This window comes from Juglans microcarpa x Juglans regia, chromosome 1D (assembly GCF_004785595.1).
Source record: "Juglans microcarpa x Juglans regia isolate MS1-56 chromosome 1D, Jm3101_v1.0, whole genome shotgun sequence".
Taxonomy (NCBI): domain Eukaryota; kingdom Viridiplantae; phylum Streptophyta; class Magnoliopsida; order Fagales; family Juglandaceae; genus Juglans; species Juglans microcarpa x Juglans regia.
The window spans coordinates 41,726,006-41,744,909 of NC_054594.1; the positions used below are offsets into that span (position 1 = coordinate 41,726,006).

The following is an 18,904-nucleotide window of genomic DNA, read 5'->3' on the forward strand; positions in this document are numbered from 1 at the left end:
TCACCAGTCCCTCTCGCAACCCCCTCGCCCCTTACTCCCTCTCAACTCCAACAGATACACTTTCTATCATGAGATTCCAATGTTCTGTAGCATCCATGGATTTCAAAACTTCACCAAAAAACCACTCAATGAGCCAGTACAACAATAGGCCAACTACATCTCTGACCAAAACATGAGATTTCAAAACTTCACCAAAACACTCTACTTTTCAGTACATAATAGGCCAACAACAAATATTCTGTACAACTCCAATCCCCTCCCAATAAACTTGTAGATCATCATCCTAGTCCTTGGGAAATAATGTGGGTAGAGGATGGTCAGGAATTACACCAACCTGCATAGAGACAAAGTGAAAGGAACAGCATATAAGAAATGCTTTCCATCCATCGAAGTATTAGACATAAACCCATTGTTTGCAATATTAGACAAAAGCTGGGGATTCTTACCGAACTCCAAGAATTACATCGATCAATGCTGCCACCAAGAATTACTCCAAGAATTACATATACCCACTGGTTGCAGGGAAAACTTCAGATTTACATTGTTCAAATCTGAAGTTTTAAACAATGTAAATCTAAAGAATGCTAAGCCCCTGTATTCCACGAGGAAAGATTGAAAATACACTAGATGAAAAAAATAAAACAAGAGGAAGATAAAAACACTACAAACACAGAAAATGTAAACAAAAACACTTAGGAAAATAAATTCTACCGTCGTGGGGGGTGCTAAGGAGGCGGGAGGGGAGCCAGAAATGGAGCTCTGCCGCCCGGCTTGAAGGATGGTGCCACTCGGTGACATACTCCGTGAGTGATCATGGACGGAGGGAGGTGAATACGCTCTCTGCGGGTTAGGTTTTGGACAGAGGGTGGAAAGAGGAAATTGCATTTCGTCCGTTTTGTCTCTTTCGTATCCCCTTTTTTTATCTAAATTAAATGCCAAGTGGCAAGGCCACATCATTCGGTAGAACTCTTCGGTAGCAAATCCTCGGTGGCCGTTGACATTAACACAACATATTTTATAATATATTTTACAACACATATTATAAAATAAAGATATTTTTATAAAATGATATTAATTTTATAAGATATTTTATAAAAATACCTCTAATTTAAAATATTATTATATAAAATATTATGTAAAATATTGTGTTTATCATTGCTTGCAACTCCTTACCCAGTGATTTTAGATAGAGATTATTTTTGCAGTTTAAGCGTCAGTAAGTTTCACACGCTTTTTCTTTTAATTAATATAAATTTTTTTTTTTAATGATAAATACCATCTTATTTTAAAAAATATGCAGACCGTACACACTCTAAAACTGTATTTAACACATTTTTCAAACATCGAGTTTCTACAATTTTCCAATTTAAATGCTTTGTATAATTTGAAGAAATATAAAGACGACATATAGGCTGAATTAACATTTAATATTGTGAAGTAATGTGCTTAAAAGATAAAAGAATTTTAATCCATGACATGATTTGATGCTCCAATCACACAGTTTTAACTTTTTACACAGTCGAATATTCTAAAATCAGACTTTCATTCGAAAGAATATTCATTTCCAATAGTGTTCCAATATCTCATTTTTCTGTGAAAAGTCGTAAGAAAGCTTGGGCTTCGGAACTCACTGACTTTTGTTTTTTGAAATTTTAATAAATACATGAGAAAAAGAAGGCCCAAATATTGATTGATATATTGCAATGCTATTGTGTTTGAAGAATAGTCGTCTTCGCGGTCCATATCATAAAAAAAATTTGGAAACCTGCGGTTGAATTTATTTTGAAGAATGGTCAGTGCTTCTAGTAGCCCATATCATCCAAATTTGGCATCCGGCTCGCAGGTTTGTGTTTCTCGTCCTGATGATCTACAACGGCTGCCTCAGTTGTTGTCAGTAGCAACGACACGCTGTAACACAGCAAGCAGCAGCACATTGTTAGTTTAAGAAGAATGAAAACATTAGCCAGATATTGGCATCGTTTGTTCATATGTTCTTCACCTGGCAGCATCTACCAGAGCCGTTCTAACCACTTTGAGAGGATCTATTATTCCCTGCTCCACCATGTTGACATATTCACCTGTTTTGCGCAAGGACACCATTATTCACTTTAAAGTAGCCGGGAAAGATTATATAAACAGCTTCGAATAACCAAACTTTATGTTGTCCAAAATGTTACATGACTTCACTAAGGAAAATAGAAGAGAAATCAGATCCAAGCGCAATAAATTAGATAATTCAAACTTTGAAATGATAATTATCCATATCAAACTGTTCGAAATTTGCATTTTTTGTTATTTGATAGAAAACTAGTTGACTCGGCCGGTATAAAACTTGTTCCCCTGTGGCACTCAATTTCAATGATAGACCAAAAATACCACAATAGAGGTTTTGCATATAATTGAAGCCCAACACCAATCAAAAAGTATTATAAAGATTACCGTGACACCTAATTCTTGTAACAACTAAAAGACCAACCTTTAGCAGCATCAAACCCAAAATTACGATCATCTTGTTCCAACAATTTGCCAATAACAACAGCACCATCAAAACCAGCATTTGAGGCTATTGTGAATGTAGGTGCCTATAGCAAAGCAAGATGTCCAACGTCACTAAAAATTCGACCGCAAATAAGCAGTCAGGTAACTGCAGGCTAAGCAAATTCAAAAAAAGAAAACCTTAAGAGCATTCTGGATTATCGTTATCCCTCTCTTCTGGTCTTCATTTTCAGTTTGAAGGTTCTCCAAAACTTTTCCAGCATACAAGAGGGCAACACCACCACCTAATGATAGCAACCAAGTTATAATTGTTCTTAAAGAGGTTTACATATGTATAACCTAGATGAATGACAAAAGAAAATTATCTACCTGGCACAATACCCTCTTCCACAGCCGCTCTTGTAGCATTTAAAGCATCAGTTACCCTATCTTTTCTTTCTCCAACTTCTGCCTCACTAGCCCCTCCAACCTAAAAGATTAGTTGCATATCAGAGCAATCACTTGCCACAATGCAGCAAGCCAGAAAGGTGAATAACATACCTTGAAAACAGCCACACCACCAGATAGCTTTGATAGCCTTTCCTGTGCTTTCTCCTTGTCAAACGTGGCGGTACTCTTATCAATAGCTGTTCTCAGCTGAAAAACATAATATAGCATCAGCAGTTGTTATCAGTGTTCTCTTCGTTCATTTCATTTTTATCTTTTAGAGTCCAGGTTAGGGTAATCTCATTCAAATAACTTCAAAATCCAATTGGTCTCTTTTCCAACTAACAAGAATGTATATATTTTTTCTTTTTGATAAGCAATGCAATTTTATTACAGAAAGTTTGAGAAAAGAAAATGTAAAATTAAGAAACAGAAGCCTCCTGCATACCTGCTCACATCTTTCTTCAATCAGCTTCTTATCTCCACCCCCATGTAGAATTATTGTGTCATCAAGAGAGACAGTAACCTATTATTTGAAATAAAAGTGAGTCTTGTCCCAAAGAAATTCAAAAATAGCAAAGGAGCACACCCTGCACAAAAACAGAAACCTTTTTTGCAGTACCCAGCATTTCAAATTGGACTTTGCCAAGGGTTAAACCACGGTCTTCAGTAATGACCTGTACGATAAATACGTCTTAGCAAAACAGAAAAAAAATAACATGGAAAAACGTATCGATCTAGTTTAGCATATATTATATATAAAGGTGTAGTGAAAGATTGCATAACCTCTCCCCCACTAAGGATGGCAAGATCCTCTAAATTTGCTCTTCTATTTTCTCCAAAACCTGGAGCTTTAATGGCACAAACCTAAACACGTGAAATTAAACTAGTGAAAATAATAAAAGTTGAAACTAGAGCAAGCAGAATCAATGCCACAATATCTTGCTGATAAAGGGGAAAAACAAACAATACAATTAAAGTAGTATCAGACACCATGAATCCCTGATATGAAACAAAGAAGCACGCACCAAACATAGTAGAGAACTAATTTTGTATGTATGGAGAAGTTGATAACTAATGAATATCAATAAATAAAACGTTGATTAGACATCATAAATCTAAGCAAAAATAAAATGTTTGTAGTTAATTACAAGAAAATATAGACAATCATCAAGCTGCTGACAAGATTTTCAAGAAACACATCATTTGATGGAATTTTGAAGATGGGCCTGGAGACTATTGCAGGGCGTGAATTATAAACATTATTTACTGAGGAGCTCGTCTCAAGGCATGATGGCGATGACGACAATAACAATCTCCAGATCCGAAGTCCTCTGGGCCTCTAGAATGTTTGGTAGTCGAATTTTGCTTCTTGAAGTCGAGCGCACCTTTATTTTTTTGGCACATCCCAGCACATAAGAGTCTCTTTTTAACGCAAATGTTTTTTATACAAGAAGAGAATGCATATATTGAGCATGACACATCACTACCAATAATCATGTAGCCCCCCAAGGAACCACACACACATAGCAACACATGTATATCTCATAAGGATTTCACCATCAATGCAATCCATAGGCGCTTACATATCTCTGGCATTACACCTCGTAAAGTAACTTCAAAGTAAAGCCAACTAATCACCTTGAGCCCAGCACGATGCTTGTTGAGTATAAGCATAGCCAGTGCCTCACTATCGACATCCTCAGCTACAATAAGAAGTGCTCTATTTTTCTGTTTGGAATTGTATAGCAACAAAATGAAGTAATGAGAAAGTTTTCTGTGAGTTCTTTTTCTTTTTTAACTCTCATCTGTGAAAAGAAACCACCAGGAATATGTTAATTACCTGTACTGCAGGCTCCAATATTCTCAGAAGTGAATTCATGTCTGAAATTTTCTTGTCATAGATGAGGATTAGTGGGTTCTCTAGTTCCTACAAATATGCAATCAACATATTTTTATGTTGTACGTCAAAATAAATCAATTTTGCCACATAGAGAAAAGGATTCCATAAGATGTGCAACAGGTGCAACTAGGAAAAAGTAACAGATGTAAAGCAAAGATGAAATTTCAAGGACAGTGGCAGAGGCAAAAATCAAAGGGCTTCCAAATACTTTTTTTATTTTATTGGCACCGGGACTCCAAGAACAAACACCCGACTAATTCCGGGGGTGCATATGCCCTCGGCAAAGGGCCGCCAAATACTAACTAATAACATCGTAAAAATAGCAGAAACTTTATGTCAAATTATAGGGTCAACTGAATAGTCTATGAACAAATTGAATATATAGAAATATTTGCATCTAAGCTGCTCAGGGAAAAAGTAAAAGAATGAATAAAAATAAAAGCAACACTTGCTTAATATGGGCAAACTCTTATTATAGTAAAATGTGATGAGAAATGCACTATTTGAAGTACTAATATACTGGCAACAAGAATACAGATCTTGACTTACACATTTCTGGGTCTTCTGATCAGTCACAAAATAAGGAGATATGTAGCCTCTGGCTAGCTTCATTCCTTCCACCACTTCCAACTCATTATCCAAAGTATTCCCATCCTGTAAAAATTGGAAATTGTAACAAAGTAATATCGATCTGTATCAAACTCAATGATCATAAATATCAGCAGAAAAAGGGGCGCTCACCGCAACAGTAATGACCCCTTCCTTTCCAACTTTCTCCATTGCTCTTGCTATCAAATCCCCAATCTCATATTCACCATTTGCGGAAATAGTAGCAACCTAACACAGGAGCATACAAATAAAAAGTGAATTTAGCAAGCGAAATTAACATTATTCATATTACAAACACCAGTGATTACTCATAAATGCTTTATTCTAATAATTGATATGCTAGGCAAGAATGCAAAAGGTCTAAATGCCCTTATTTTTAGGCTAGATTTTAAACATCAGCTTCCACTAAATGTGCATGAAGTCAATTTCTATTCCTTAGAAGTACTGAACAGATTTTATTCCACTAGAGAATCAACTAATCCTGCTTCCCAGATGAGAATAAAAGTAAATTATAGGAAACATAAATTGACCCTTCATTTTTACCAAATAAATCTACATGGAGAGATTACTTTCTCTAAAAAATTCATCACCTGTTTAATTTCTTCCGGTGTGCTTATCATCAATGCTTTGCTTTTCAGATCAGATATAACAGTATCAACGGCCATATTGATACCACTACGCAAATCCATCACATTTACACCAGCAGCTATTGACTTGCAACCTTCCATGAGTATTGCCTGAGTTAGGACAGTTGCACATGTAGTACCTGTAACCAGATGAGACTCGTATTGAAAAGAACTAAAAAACATCTAATTAGAAGTTTGATTTCAAATAGTACATACTAGAGAAACAAGAAGGAACTACCATCTCCAGCAGCAGTATTAGTAGCACTTGCAACCTGCTTTACAAGATCTGCGCCAACATTTTTGGCCTTTTCCTTGAAGCTGATACTTTTGGCAACAGTGACACCATCCTTTGTCACTTTGGGATCCCCAGGACTTTTTTCAATTATCACATTGCGACCCTGAATCAACCAACCAGAACAATAATAACAAGGGAAAAGCAAGATCAACGTCATTTAGATATGAACTATTCTTACTTTCATTAGATTAGGCACATGGTTTAAGATACAAGCCAGTCTAATGAGTTGAGAATTCAGCCTTGAAACATTGAGGTATAAGCCTTACGTAATTCTAACTTCTGATTAGATATATACATCTAAGCAAGCCCCCGCGTGCACACACGTCTATTAAAAACAGAAGACACTGTCGAGCTATCGAAGATCTATTAAACACTGCCAAGGTGAGAATTGACATTTTAGAAAGAAAGGCCAGCGTTTTAAACAAGTTGGGAAAATTAACAGAGACAAAATAGAAGTCCGGTGATGTCAGCTGCACATCAGCACATGCTTTTTCAAAATTTTCTTTGAACGGAACATGTGCATCCATTTTAGCATATTACTGGCATATGAAATATATTATGGTGTTTCATGTGCTTGTTTTAAATGTGTAGCGTTTCCAACAGTCAGGAGAATTATTAACGAGAGGGTGCCATAATAAACAAGTCGTACATAGAAAAACAACCAATAGTTTCAGCCTTAACTTGTCACTATGATTGCATGGTTTCAAAGTAATGCCAATACATCATAGACGTTATCTTCCAGTGAGTATTTCAAAGAAATCAAGCTTGAGACTACAGAAGAAAAATGCTTATGTTCCAAATAATTGAGCCTTTCTTTCCCTCAACGCACAATTGAACTATTTTCTTTTAGTATGGACGAGGAAAAGGAAGAAAAATAATATCAACAAAAAAAGTTCTTTCCACAATTGAAAACTATAGCTCAACAACAAAAGGGTACGTTACTAAAGAAGTAAAACAAGTGCGTGCTGTGTATGTCGTTTATCTAATACGTCTCCAACAAATGACAAAAAATGGAAATATAAAAAATTGAAGACAATACCTTTGGTCCCATTGTGACTTTAACAGCTTCTGCGACCTCGGAAACCCCCTGCAGCATTGCTGCCCGAGCCCCGACTCCAAACTTGATGGCTTTTGCCCCATAATTTCTGCTGCATATGACTCTGTTACACACCTTTCCAACCCAAATCATCAACCAAGATGTACATAAGGTTAATCCGTATCCACCAAAACATCATATGAATTTTAAACAAATTGTAATCGGTAGACTTTGTAAGCGTTTAGTTACTGAGAAATGCAAGGAAAAAAAACAACAAATAAAAATCCCAACCTGAAATGTTATGACTATGGAAGACGAAAATTTACAGGAAACTGAACTGACATAGAACATCAGATTCGTATGCTTTCATTTCACAAGCTTTCCCCGCAACCAAACGGAGGGTTGATAAAAATGAAAATCGAGGAAAATAAAGCAAAACTGCAATGAATCAGAGACAAAATGGTAGTAGTCCCTTACTAATTTTCTTGAAGTGCGTGAAGTGATCGTTGAAGCTACTTTCGAAACTATTCGATGCATTGAGAGAGAGACTTTGAACTTTACTGAGCAGGGGTTTTGGTAGGGTTTGGCTCTGGGTTTTAGGATTGAGGAATGGCTTAATTTTAGTGGATGGTCCGGAAGAATCTGGATTGTTCATATGAGGTGGGCCCCAATGGAGATTGAATCGCATATGTTTTGACGGTCCTGATTCTCTTAAGCCGTGTATTAACTGCAGGAAACTGTGGCTCGTTCTTGCGACATGCTTTTGGATCATCTGGCCCAATAATGAAGCCCCATGTTTGTGTCCATTTTTCAGTCTAAAATGGATCAGCTAGGATCGCTTTCATCGGTATAAATATAACTACTCCCATTTATTTTTATGGTTGAAATTGATGATCTAAACCATCGTTATAAGGCTTCGTTTAGAAGTTAAACTTATCTCAATTCATCTCAACTTATCATTATAATTTTTTCAAATTTTAATATAAAATATAATAAATAATTCAATTTTTTCAAATTTTAAAATAATAATAATATCAAAAAATAATATTCTAGTAATATTTTATTATCTCAACTCAACTCAACTTAACTCAGTTCAACATCAATCAAGTTTATGATAACTACAACTATAAACTTGATGGCTATTGTGAAAACACATATATGACAAATAAATAAATAAAGTAAACACAAGCAAATCAATCACACGATATAAATTTAACACAGTTCAGTAACGTGCTTACGTTCACAGATCTGTAAAGAATTTTATTATACTGAGAAATCACAAAATACACTTTGGAACGAAATCTCACTACACTCAGGAGATATTAAATTGTCCATTAAGTACATATTTATAGTGTCACATGATTGAAACCCTAATTCTCACTTTTATGTGTTATTCGCTTGAGCGGCATGTTGAGCACGTCTTAAGCGAGATATTTTTCTGATGTTTGCTCGAGCTACTTGTTGAGCCAGAGTTGAGCAAGCTTTCTACATATCGACCCAAGTCTATGCTTCTGAAAAATCTACCAAAAAAATAATAAAGCATCATTGTCGGGTTGGTTATTAAATTGAACCAACGCACCAACAAAACCAAGCTCCATAACTCCAACAATGGGGGTTTGTTTACCAAAAAAATCATAACTCATCCTTATTGAGTCGGGTCATCAAATCGAACCGACACACCAATAAAATCAAGCTCCACAAATCCAACAATAGAAGCCTATGAACAAGGTTTTGTCATGACAAGGAGAATTAAAGTACAAAGATCCGATCTCCAAATATTAATTATGAGAGACTAAGCGGATGTCATTGAGTTATAAACATTACTCCTACACCATGATAAATTATAAACACTACAAAATAAACTTCGTAATTAAAACATTACCAACCAATAATATGCCAAGTATTTATCATTTTCCTAGCTACATAATCCACATTAGAATTGGCGATGTACAAGCCAACCAAAAAGAGCCTTGTAACCATCTTAATAGAGGAGGCTTCTTTTTAATTAATCTCATTCACCATCCAAAACCAAGATCTCACAATTACTATTTACTAATCATTGGTTAATCTCCTCCCCTACTTATGACATGCATAGATTGCCAATAAATCCAAAAATTATCAGCGTATATCTTCTTTAAGTAGTGATTGGTTATAAAACAAATTATCTTTGCCATAATTCGGACAGCTACCTTGTATGCTTTGTAATGACACGTAGTTTGCCTGTATTAACTGTAAAGAAATTTCATAAAAGTAAATATACAAGTTAACGTGACTTAATATAGTATGTTAAATTGTAAAGTAACTTTTATTATAAAGTAGATCTAATGTATAATTTGAAATTATGTTCATCTCTTTATCATTATAACATTTTTCTTATAAAAAAACATGACTCCTGCTAGTGGTCCCAAATTCAGCAATCATAGTGGGAACTTATATTCTCATTTCCACTAGTACCATCAATTACCAATAATAGCACACCGTATCAATCCACCATGTTTTAGATAAGATTATGGCTAGTTTGGATTCATAGATGAAATATAAAAGTTGAAAAAAATATTATTATAATATTATTTTTTAATATTATCATTGTTTTAGGATTTGAAAATTTTGAATTGAGATTTAAAAAAATTGAATTATTTATTATATTTTGTGTAAAAATTTAAAAAAATTATAATAATGAGATAAGATGAAATATTTTCTAAATTTAAACGGGGTGTAAAGCGAGGAAAACACTTTTGAACTGTGCATATAACGATAAATAAATAAAAAAAATGAAATTCATGCCATCCACATATGTTCATTCATATGAAGACTTGAAAGCGACCACTTTGGCTATGGATTAGTATTAGGCAAAAGCTTTGGAGCCATTTGCTACAATTAATGGGACCGCGCCCTTAATTTCCTCCCGAACGTGCCTAATACGCTGCGTTTTATGATAACTTTTTTGTTTTATGATAACTTATTTTGAAGGTTCTCTTAATATATATATATATATATATATATATATATATTTAATACCAATGATTAAAACCAAAGAAAAAAGAAGATCATTGCATTGTATTATATTTTATTATCGGCATTAAAGTACTCGAGTACCTGACCCAACTGTTAGGGTTCGATTTTTCTCCTCCACGAAGCTGGTAAATCCAAAATTCTTCTTCACATGACCGTATCTAGGTTGAGTCAGATTCCCCCCATGTTAAAAATAAAAAATAAAAAATAAAAGTTGGGCGAGATTTTTTTGAATGTCCAATAGACATATTTTTGGGAGTTAAGGCTTTCTTGAAATTTAAAATCTATCTCAATTTATTTAAATTCATTTTAAATTTTCACACAAAATATAATAAGTAATTTAACTTTTATTCTACTATTTACAAACTATCTCAACTCATTTCTGAATCTAAACTACTCTTAAATTAAAGATTAAGATTATGTTTATTTGTTGAGTCAAACTCAACTCATCTTAAATTAATCATTAATATGACTTACTATTTTTAATTTTTCATAAAAAAAATTAAATTTATTTTAACCTACTTCATACATTTTAACCTAACAACCTTAAAGAGTTAAACTCATCTCAATTTTAAAAAGCTAAACTCATATCAACCTTAAAAAATTAAATTGATCAACAAAATATTATTATTCACAACTTAACATCCAAACGCAACCTATAATGCTTAAAGTTTTTGACGAAATTCTAAGGCTAGAATGATAGAAAAATAGATACTTTGTCGGATAATTATAAATGTTATATGTTATACTTCATATGTTTAATTATCTCACTGACCCTCTACTTATAATTTAATATAAATATATATACACATATAGTAATATAGAATGAACGAGAGGCGAGATCTTGCTAATTGGCTTGTATGTATGATACATTCACATGCATTAATCCTCAAAAACCTCCAAAAGAATAATAAATGCCTCCAACAATAAAGTTTTTGTTTTTATTTTTATTTTGTTCATGCGAGGATATTTTGAGTGCCTACTGCAAACGCACACAGTCAGTACAATAATTGGAAGTACTCTACTCACGAAGCCCCTCACCGACACATCAAAATTGAAAAAAAATTATTCGTCACCATTCACATTCGCACATTCTATATTTTATGAAAAATACTTTTATATGTTATGAAAACATCCCACGCCTTATAAAAATGCTATAAATGTGAAATACGAAAATGAGATGCATATCATCCATCAAATTGAAATAGATGATGCATGCATCAGTACCAGGAAGACAATAATAAAAATCAACGACTTGCATCCGTGCAAAGGAAGCTAGCTAGGGACAATGTTACCAGATCATTAGATTCTCTAGTAAATGTCTTTTTTTTTTTTTTTTAATCCTAAGAGAGATAAACATAGTGTCGTGACTCGTGACTATTTTATAATTTATAGTATTTAAGATATTTTAATCGTTGTTATGCCGATTGATTATAAGCTAAGCTGGGAACTACCCCCAATTACCTACCTATAATTGTTGCATGGTGTGGTTGACATATATATATAACGTGTTAAGATTTCATTATCCAACTCATCATAATTGATGTACATCATAACATGAAGGACAAAATATGGATGATAACATATAAATACATGTTATAATATTTATTAATTATTTAATATTGTTCGAATATGCAATAAAATATACTTAATTCCAAGTATGGATAATATTTATTTGAAATTTATATTCTCAAGTCGATATGCAAAACGGATGCACGTAGTAAAATACTTATATAATATAATTTAATTTGTAAGATAAATTTAAAAATTTAAATCGTACAAATCAAATTATATCAGTTAAATGATGTGGATGCATGAGTGATCTACGCACCTACTTGATAATAGAATAACTCATATCTATTTAGTTGAAAGCGCGCCGGAGTACCATTTCAAGTTTAATTCGTTTGGTTGTTAAACCTATCTTAACTCATCATTACAATTTTTTCAAATTTCAATATAAAATATAATAAACAATTCAACTTTTTCGAATCTCATAATAATAATAATATTAAAAAATAATATCCTAACTATATTTTATCATCTCAACTCAGTTCAACACCCAAACGCTAATCCTATCACTTGTCAATCTGAACATTATATATATAAAAAAAAAATCAAAAAACCATGCACGCAATATTATTCATTTTAAGTTAGTGAAATTGAGAGAATATTAATTTAAAATTTATATAGATAACAATAGACCTTATATTCAGGAGCCATGCAGTAAATTATTAACTATTCAGATAAAATACGTACCTGCTTATTCAATTCCACGAGAAAAGTACGAATGAATACAAACATTGACGTTTGAGCATTTTTACCAACTTGTTATATATGTATTTATTCTCCTACTATGCTCCCTGACAGTTATTATATATAATATATGTATATATATTCTTTTATGTGTAAATTAATGCCACGATATTTGCTTGCAGTAACGTCTTACCAGTGGACGGAAATACGCGTAATAACATGCAAGTGATCAGATATATACAGCCCAAATAAATTTAAATCAATATTGTTAAAACAAACAGTACCATCTCATCAAGAGATCACGTGGAAAGTGTGAAGATGTAAGATAAATTCTCCAGGTATTATTAAGCAATCAAAAACAGACTTTTTGAGGGAAAAAATGTCTCTCCTAATATTACAATCAACTCCCCAATCTTTCTTCCATATTTTACATAATCACAAGAAAAAAAAAAAATGGAAGACAAAAGAAAAATAGAAAATTACAAAAAACAAAAAAATTCACACCTTCTTGTTCTCTCCCTTGCTGCCCATTAGAAAGTCCATTTCCAGATCTTGATTCTGATATCAACCTCACACTTGGAGTTTGAAGTGGAACCTGTCACGGCCGTCTTCCCAGTAGGAACAGTAGCTTTAATGCCATCACAAGCAACTCTGATTCCAATCTTTGGAGAATTGAACCCTCCCATCTTGGCCTTGACTTTTGTGTCGAGCTCTATCTTCAAGGACAGACTGTTCTTACTCTTCACGTCGGTCTTTAAAGTAGAAGCAGAATCACTGTCCAACTGCCTGCCACTGCTCGTAATGGCAGACTTCAACAGGGTCGTGTTCTTTTTGCCATGCACGAAGGAGGGTACAGTTCCCTCGCCGATATCTATATCGTTGGATAGTATAGAGATGGCGATGGGGTCGTAGGTGTAGACGAGCTTCTTGTTGGGGTTCTTGGCGCCGATGCTGAGGTCGAACCTTGAGTTGAGAGTGGAAGAGGAGGTGACGTTGAGGTAGGAGACTTTGAGGCTGGTGACCGAGAAAGACGGGCGGTGGGGGCGGTAGACGACGTAGAAGATAGCGCCAGCGATAGCGACGAGGAGGATGAGAAATAAGAAGGTGAGGGTGAGCCAGAGGCAGCAGGAGCACCAGCAGCTACGGCCGTGGCGACGGCGGTGGTGGGGTTGGGGGCGGTAGGCGGGACGCGTGGCGCCGTAGAGTTGTGACTTGGTGGCAGGGAAGGTGCCGTTGGGGGCGGGAGCAGCACCGTTGGTGGCGGGCTTGGAAGAGGGATAGACCCTGTCTGTCATGGTGCGCGTACGCGTGTCTGCGTCACAGATACAGAGAGAAGGGAATGAGGAAGAGAAAGGTGGCTAATTTGCTGGGTATTTAAGGGAAGAGTAAAGCTGTTTGCTTTGGTGGTAAAGAGGAGAAGGAAACTGGAAAAGGGGTAAGAGTGCAAGAGAGAGAGGCTTCTTTTGAAGCCAAGAAAACAAAGACAAAGTTTGTTTTGGTTCTGAGCGAACAATTAAAGGAAACTGGTGAGATGTGTCTGTTTTGGTTGAGAGAGAGAGAGAATGCTTGTTTTGGACTCAAGATATTTTAGAAGTAAAAAAGCGTGTTTTGGTCTGAGAGAAGGAGAAGGTGGGGGTGGAGAGGGTTGGAACTTGGGGGGGGGATCTGAACTGTGATGAGTTGATGAATGGGGATGGAGGGTGAAATGGCAAGAGAGCGACAGCAACATCAGAACCACTTACCACGGCCAAAAACTACTCCCACTTCCTAATTGGAGCGTTGTAAAACACTCTCTGTAAACTATAAACCACTCTCTAAATTTAAATTTTATTTTTCTATTTATTGATATAATATATTTGAAGTGATTTCGTATATTCGCTTAAATAATTACTTAAAACATGTCATCTAGCAGCAACTAGATGACATTTTAAATGCTAAAATTTAAAATAAAGAGTATTATAATTTTTAACTTTAATTAAATACAAAAGAATGAGATTAATATAATTAAGGTTTTTGAGCTGTCTATCTTGATTCTTGGTTTTGATGAATAAAAGAAAATGATATTTAGATTTTAGTGATTAAATGAGAAAAATCTTGTATGAAAATGAAGAGAAAAAAAGAAGAAGAAAATTATGGTGCAAAAAATTAAAAATAATTATTATATTATCAAATCAGTGTTTAGAATATATAATTTATATTATTTAAATGATAATATTTTATTCATAAAATTCAAAACTTAGGATTTATATGCATAATCTATATTATATAGACACTTTACTAGACTTTTACTAGACGTGCTCTACAGAATTCTTTTAAATTTTTCGTTTGAAAAATAACTCCTTCCACGTGTTGTTATAGCTTCTTGGTAAGATATTCCCACAATATGAAAAGTGGACCAAACGCGCTCAGGTGAAAGTGGACCTACTATCTGATCTCAACCAACACGCAGATGGCTCCGCCACACCTGCTTTGGACTGACTTCTCTATATTGTGGAAGTTATATTCATTGTGAAGTGGAGGCCCATGTTCTCTCATGTGCCAGATCTGATTACCTAAATTCCATGTCTCCCTTTTCATAAATTTCGGTCGTTTAAAATACACCACCCCCAGAAAAATAAATACGAAAAAAATATCAACTGGTTAAGGTTTGAGAATATTTGTAAGAAAAATGAGAATTTATAACTGATTATTTGTGACAAGAATAATTATTTGTTATAAAAATAAATTTATTTTAACAGAAAATAATTATTTTCGTAATAAATAACTGATCATAAATAAATAATTTTCTTATAGTGATAAAAAGGAAAAAAAATAGGTCTATTTTTAGCACTAATTGCAAGTTTCAATCTCTCTCTTCCCATGTAGTAATCATTGACAGGATTGAAGTCAAGAATCCAGCAAATTGATTCCTTGCCTTCCAATTGCTTAACAACAAAGTCACCAAAGTTTTTTTTCTTAAAAAAGATACAACCAGACTGGCAATATTGCTGTGTTTTTAATTCATAAATTAATTGGTCAAGTTATAAATAGTCTTTTACTCCAAAAAATGAAAATTTCCTTTTATAATATATTTAACTCTGCCAATATTTTCCAATTTATTTTATGGCCCATAATTTTTCATGGTATATAACCTCATGACTTAGATCAGATATCGATCCAGAAAAGTTATATATACTGTCATGATGACGATAATAATCATGATGATGATGCTCGACACAATCTTTTCACATTACCGATCTTCACTTTCATGTGTTCTTTAGTTACAAAATCATGATGGCCATGGTTATATCGGTGTTCTTACGTGCAGGGCATGCATGCAGTTTGGAGTTAATTTGGACAAAAAGATAAAATTAAAAAAAAAAAAAAAAAGAACGCGTAAATGATGAGGGTTTAGGTGATATAATCATGCACGTATGTAGTACAGGGTCCCTTAATTTCGTTCTCAAAAGAATCATCTTCAACCCTCTTAAAATTAAGCACGTATCGGCCAACAGTAGTCAAATAGTGAAATAATGGATAAAAACTATCTTGTGGAGACTGCAGGGAAGTAAGCAGTCAACTCATGTGTTTTCTTCTCGGAATTTTGTGAACTAGTTGACCTAGCAATGGAGATCACGAGGGTTTGAGGTAACCAGGTGTGCTATGTATTCAAATTATTAACGTCGTGTTTTGTATGTATTTAGCTTAGATTCTAGCAATTCGGATATTTAAAATTGGACATATGAAAACAAAAAAGAAAGAAGCTGGAAGATGGTGGTCTTGGGGTCAATGAGTATTCGATGCTCAAGTCAGTAGAGTATTTTAAAAATTTATAAATAATGAGAGAGTCTAGAGAGCCTTTTTCATATCTGAAAATTGCTATTTATACTGGGAGTATAGGAGATAGGTCGTGCCTATCCCCATGGAGCCTATATCCTTTTTATTGTTGATTTTGTCAGAGTCCTTTAAACGAGATGTGCCTCTGTGACAGCGCCGTTAATGTGGCGTGACTTCCTAATCATTTTATTCTGCATAATTTATTAGCCGTCCGTCGATGTTCCTTTGTCAGAAGATCAAAAATTTTCCGTATTTTCCGTTCTGCCTTATACAAGTCTCCATGAGTAGGATGTGGCCGATGGGTGTCAGGCCTGTCTGTCCCATCATGTATCATTGCTTACTTTTCCTTTCAAACGGGTTGCTTTGTAGGCAAGTTTAGGCCCTAAGATCGGGTATCAGGGCAAAACCTATTACTCTCGACCGAGTGCCTAGTGAGCTTATAAGCGATGGAGAAATCCCCTTACACAAATCTTGCAAAGGTAAATGAAATCAAGTAATCACGTGAGAGGTGTATATGTATAATAGTGATCTCATCTTATCATAAAACTAAAGATAAATAAAAATAGCACTTCGTCTATGTTTAATTCAGAATTTCTAGCATATTTAGAAAATAGATCGGAAAAAATGTCATAGATTAGCCCAAGGCATGCAAACATGCATGGAGCAAAAGTTTTTGGAGATCTAGCACTATCATGCAATAGGTAGATTTGTCCTCCTAGGTAGGATTATTCATCCAGGTTCTGGCTTAGGAGCTCAAGTATACTGGACCGAAACTCACGTATATTCAAATTGGAATCTGGGTTTCAAATTCAGACCGAAACTAGGATTTGATTAGCCCGAATTAGACGCAGACCGGTACCCGAAACCAGATTTATAATTCAGAAACTTTTTTTTTTTTTTTTTTTTTGTTGGGAAAATGTAAAGCCCTTTCAAGCACTTCACTCGTTGCCAAGTTTGTTTCAACCCAGTGGGAGTAGTGCTGATGGAACAATTAATAATAATAAAGTTGAGTGTGAACGTACGCCACTTTTCAACGTTTCTATCTTTGTGGTTCATAGTTCTTTCTTCTTTTCAATTCATTCAAGTGACAGGTTGGTCCTTTCATGGCCTAAGTTTGAGCTGAATGAGCATGGCTGCCTCTCCCGTAACCTGACCAGTGTCTGTGTGGTTGAACTTGAAGGCCACAGTTGATTAAATAGTTTTATAAATTAATTATTTAAATACAAGATTATTTAGAATTATAAGCATTAGTATTAAAGATGAAAAATATAAAAAATATAAGAGGAGGAGGAGGAGGAGGATGTGTACCCAGATTTCGGATCGAACCAGAAAAAACTCGGCCCAAATGATTAGTCCTACTCCTGTATAGGGCAGTCATGAGAGGAGCAGAGGAGGAAACGTGTGGATTCGGATTTCCTCCCTTGAGGTGGTTGGAAATGTCAATGTCATGGTTCCTACTATACGTACAACTAGCAACTTCATGTATAATGCAGACTGGAGAATTAGTATTCATTCAATTCATCTTTAAAATTTAATAAAAATATATATTTGCATAAATTTAAATTTTTTTTAGCCATAATTTTATATTAGATTAGTTAACTAATAATATAATATTATTTTTTTCATAATAATATTTTTAATTTTTATTTTATATTTTATAATTACACTGATTATATATTAATTAATAATAATATTTCTTTATTCACATATTTAAAAACTAAACACAAAAATAAAAGTAAAAAGACGTTCTAGGAATCTGAAAATCATAGAAAATAAAAATTGAAAAGCAAAGTAATCGAAGTAATTTTTATACTAAAATATTACTTTTAAAGATAAACAAGACATTTTTAAATTTGAAAATATACTTAAAATTACTGTAACTCATAATTCAAATTCTTATTTTTAAAAAAATTAATGTAGATTATTTTATCTATATTTCTTTAAATTTTAAAAATACAAGCTAATATCAGTGCTCTTATATATCGAATTAATGTCCTCATCTCTTTAATTATTATTTATGAAAATATAGTACTAATACTATGATGTCTGCATGCAGTCTGGTTCTGCTCCATTTGGGGAAGAAGCTCCTCCTGATCAACTTCTTCTGGATCGATTCCAAATCATAGTTGTGATTGTACAAAAACATAAAATGGATCACGTATGATCTTCAAGCTTCCACGAAGCTACGTACATGATGTGGCCCCACCACTGTTTTTGCTAAATGTCTATCTATCACTACCCCGACGTTACCCCTATATTCAATTTCAGGTCGCTAGTGGCCCCACGCCTTGCACGAAAACCACATACCACATGCGCCGTCCCATTTCCACCACTCCAACACCTCAATATCAGCCCTTCCCCCATGTTCCCTAGCCCCAATCTCCCCTCTCATTTTTCCCTACGCTAGTATAGTCGTGCGTGAGCCATTTTTA

General features: G+C 34.3%; 2 protein-coding genes and 1 long non-coding RNA gene across 5 annotated transcripts; all 3 read right to left on the minus strand.

The window, feature by feature from the left end:
* Positions 1-178: 178 nt before the first annotated feature.
* On the minus strand, positions 179-828 carry LOC121262211. Its single transcript, XR_005940058.1, has 3 exons — positions 712-828; positions 447-592; positions 179-334 (listed from the first exon to the last, which is right to left on the minus strand). It is a non-coding gene; the product is annotated as an uncharacterized LOC121262211 (long non-coding RNA).
* A 696-nt stretch (positions 829-1,524) lies between these two features.
* Positions 1,525-8,010, minus strand: LOC121259020 (chaperonin CPN60-like 2, mitochondrial). 3 transcript variants are annotated; one of them, XM_041160493.1, is made up of 17 exons: positions 7,869-8,010; positions 7,395-7,526; positions 6,299-6,458; positions 6,025-6,200; positions 5,567-5,662; positions 5,375-5,479; positions 4,766-4,852; positions 4,564-4,653; positions 3,709-3,789; positions 3,531-3,599; positions 3,371-3,448; positions 3,037-3,132; positions 2,866-2,965; positions 2,677-2,780; positions 2,477-2,582; positions 2,000-2,078; positions 1,525-1,908 (listed from the first exon to the last, which is right to left on the minus strand). In XM_041160493.1, exons 1-17 carry the CDS (start codon positions 7,926-7,928, stop codon positions 1,803-1,805), a joined length of 1,725 nt encoding a protein of 574 aa, XP_041016427.1. In that variant the 5' UTR covers positions 7,929-8,010; the 3' UTR covers positions 1,525-1,802. The 3 variants fall into 3 exon arrangements, with proteins under 3 accessions (XP_041016427.1, XP_041016443.1, XP_041016435.1); XM_041160509.1 differs by having other exon boundaries at positions 7,395-7,500; positions 7,869-7,977; XM_041160501.1 differs by lacking the exon at positions 7,869-8,010 and adding an exon at positions 7,683-7,847.
* Positions 8,011-12,981: 4,971 nt separating this feature from the next.
* On the minus strand, positions 12,982-14,338 carry LOC121260834 (NDR1/HIN1-like protein 6). The gene has a single exon (XM_041162877.1). The coding sequence runs from the start codon at positions 13,949-13,951 to the stop codon at positions 13,187-13,189; it is 765 nt and encodes a 254-aa protein (XP_041018811.1). The 5' UTR covers positions 13,952-14,338; the 3' UTR covers positions 12,982-13,186.
* Between the last annotated feature and the right edge of the window lie 4,566 nt (positions 14,339-18,904).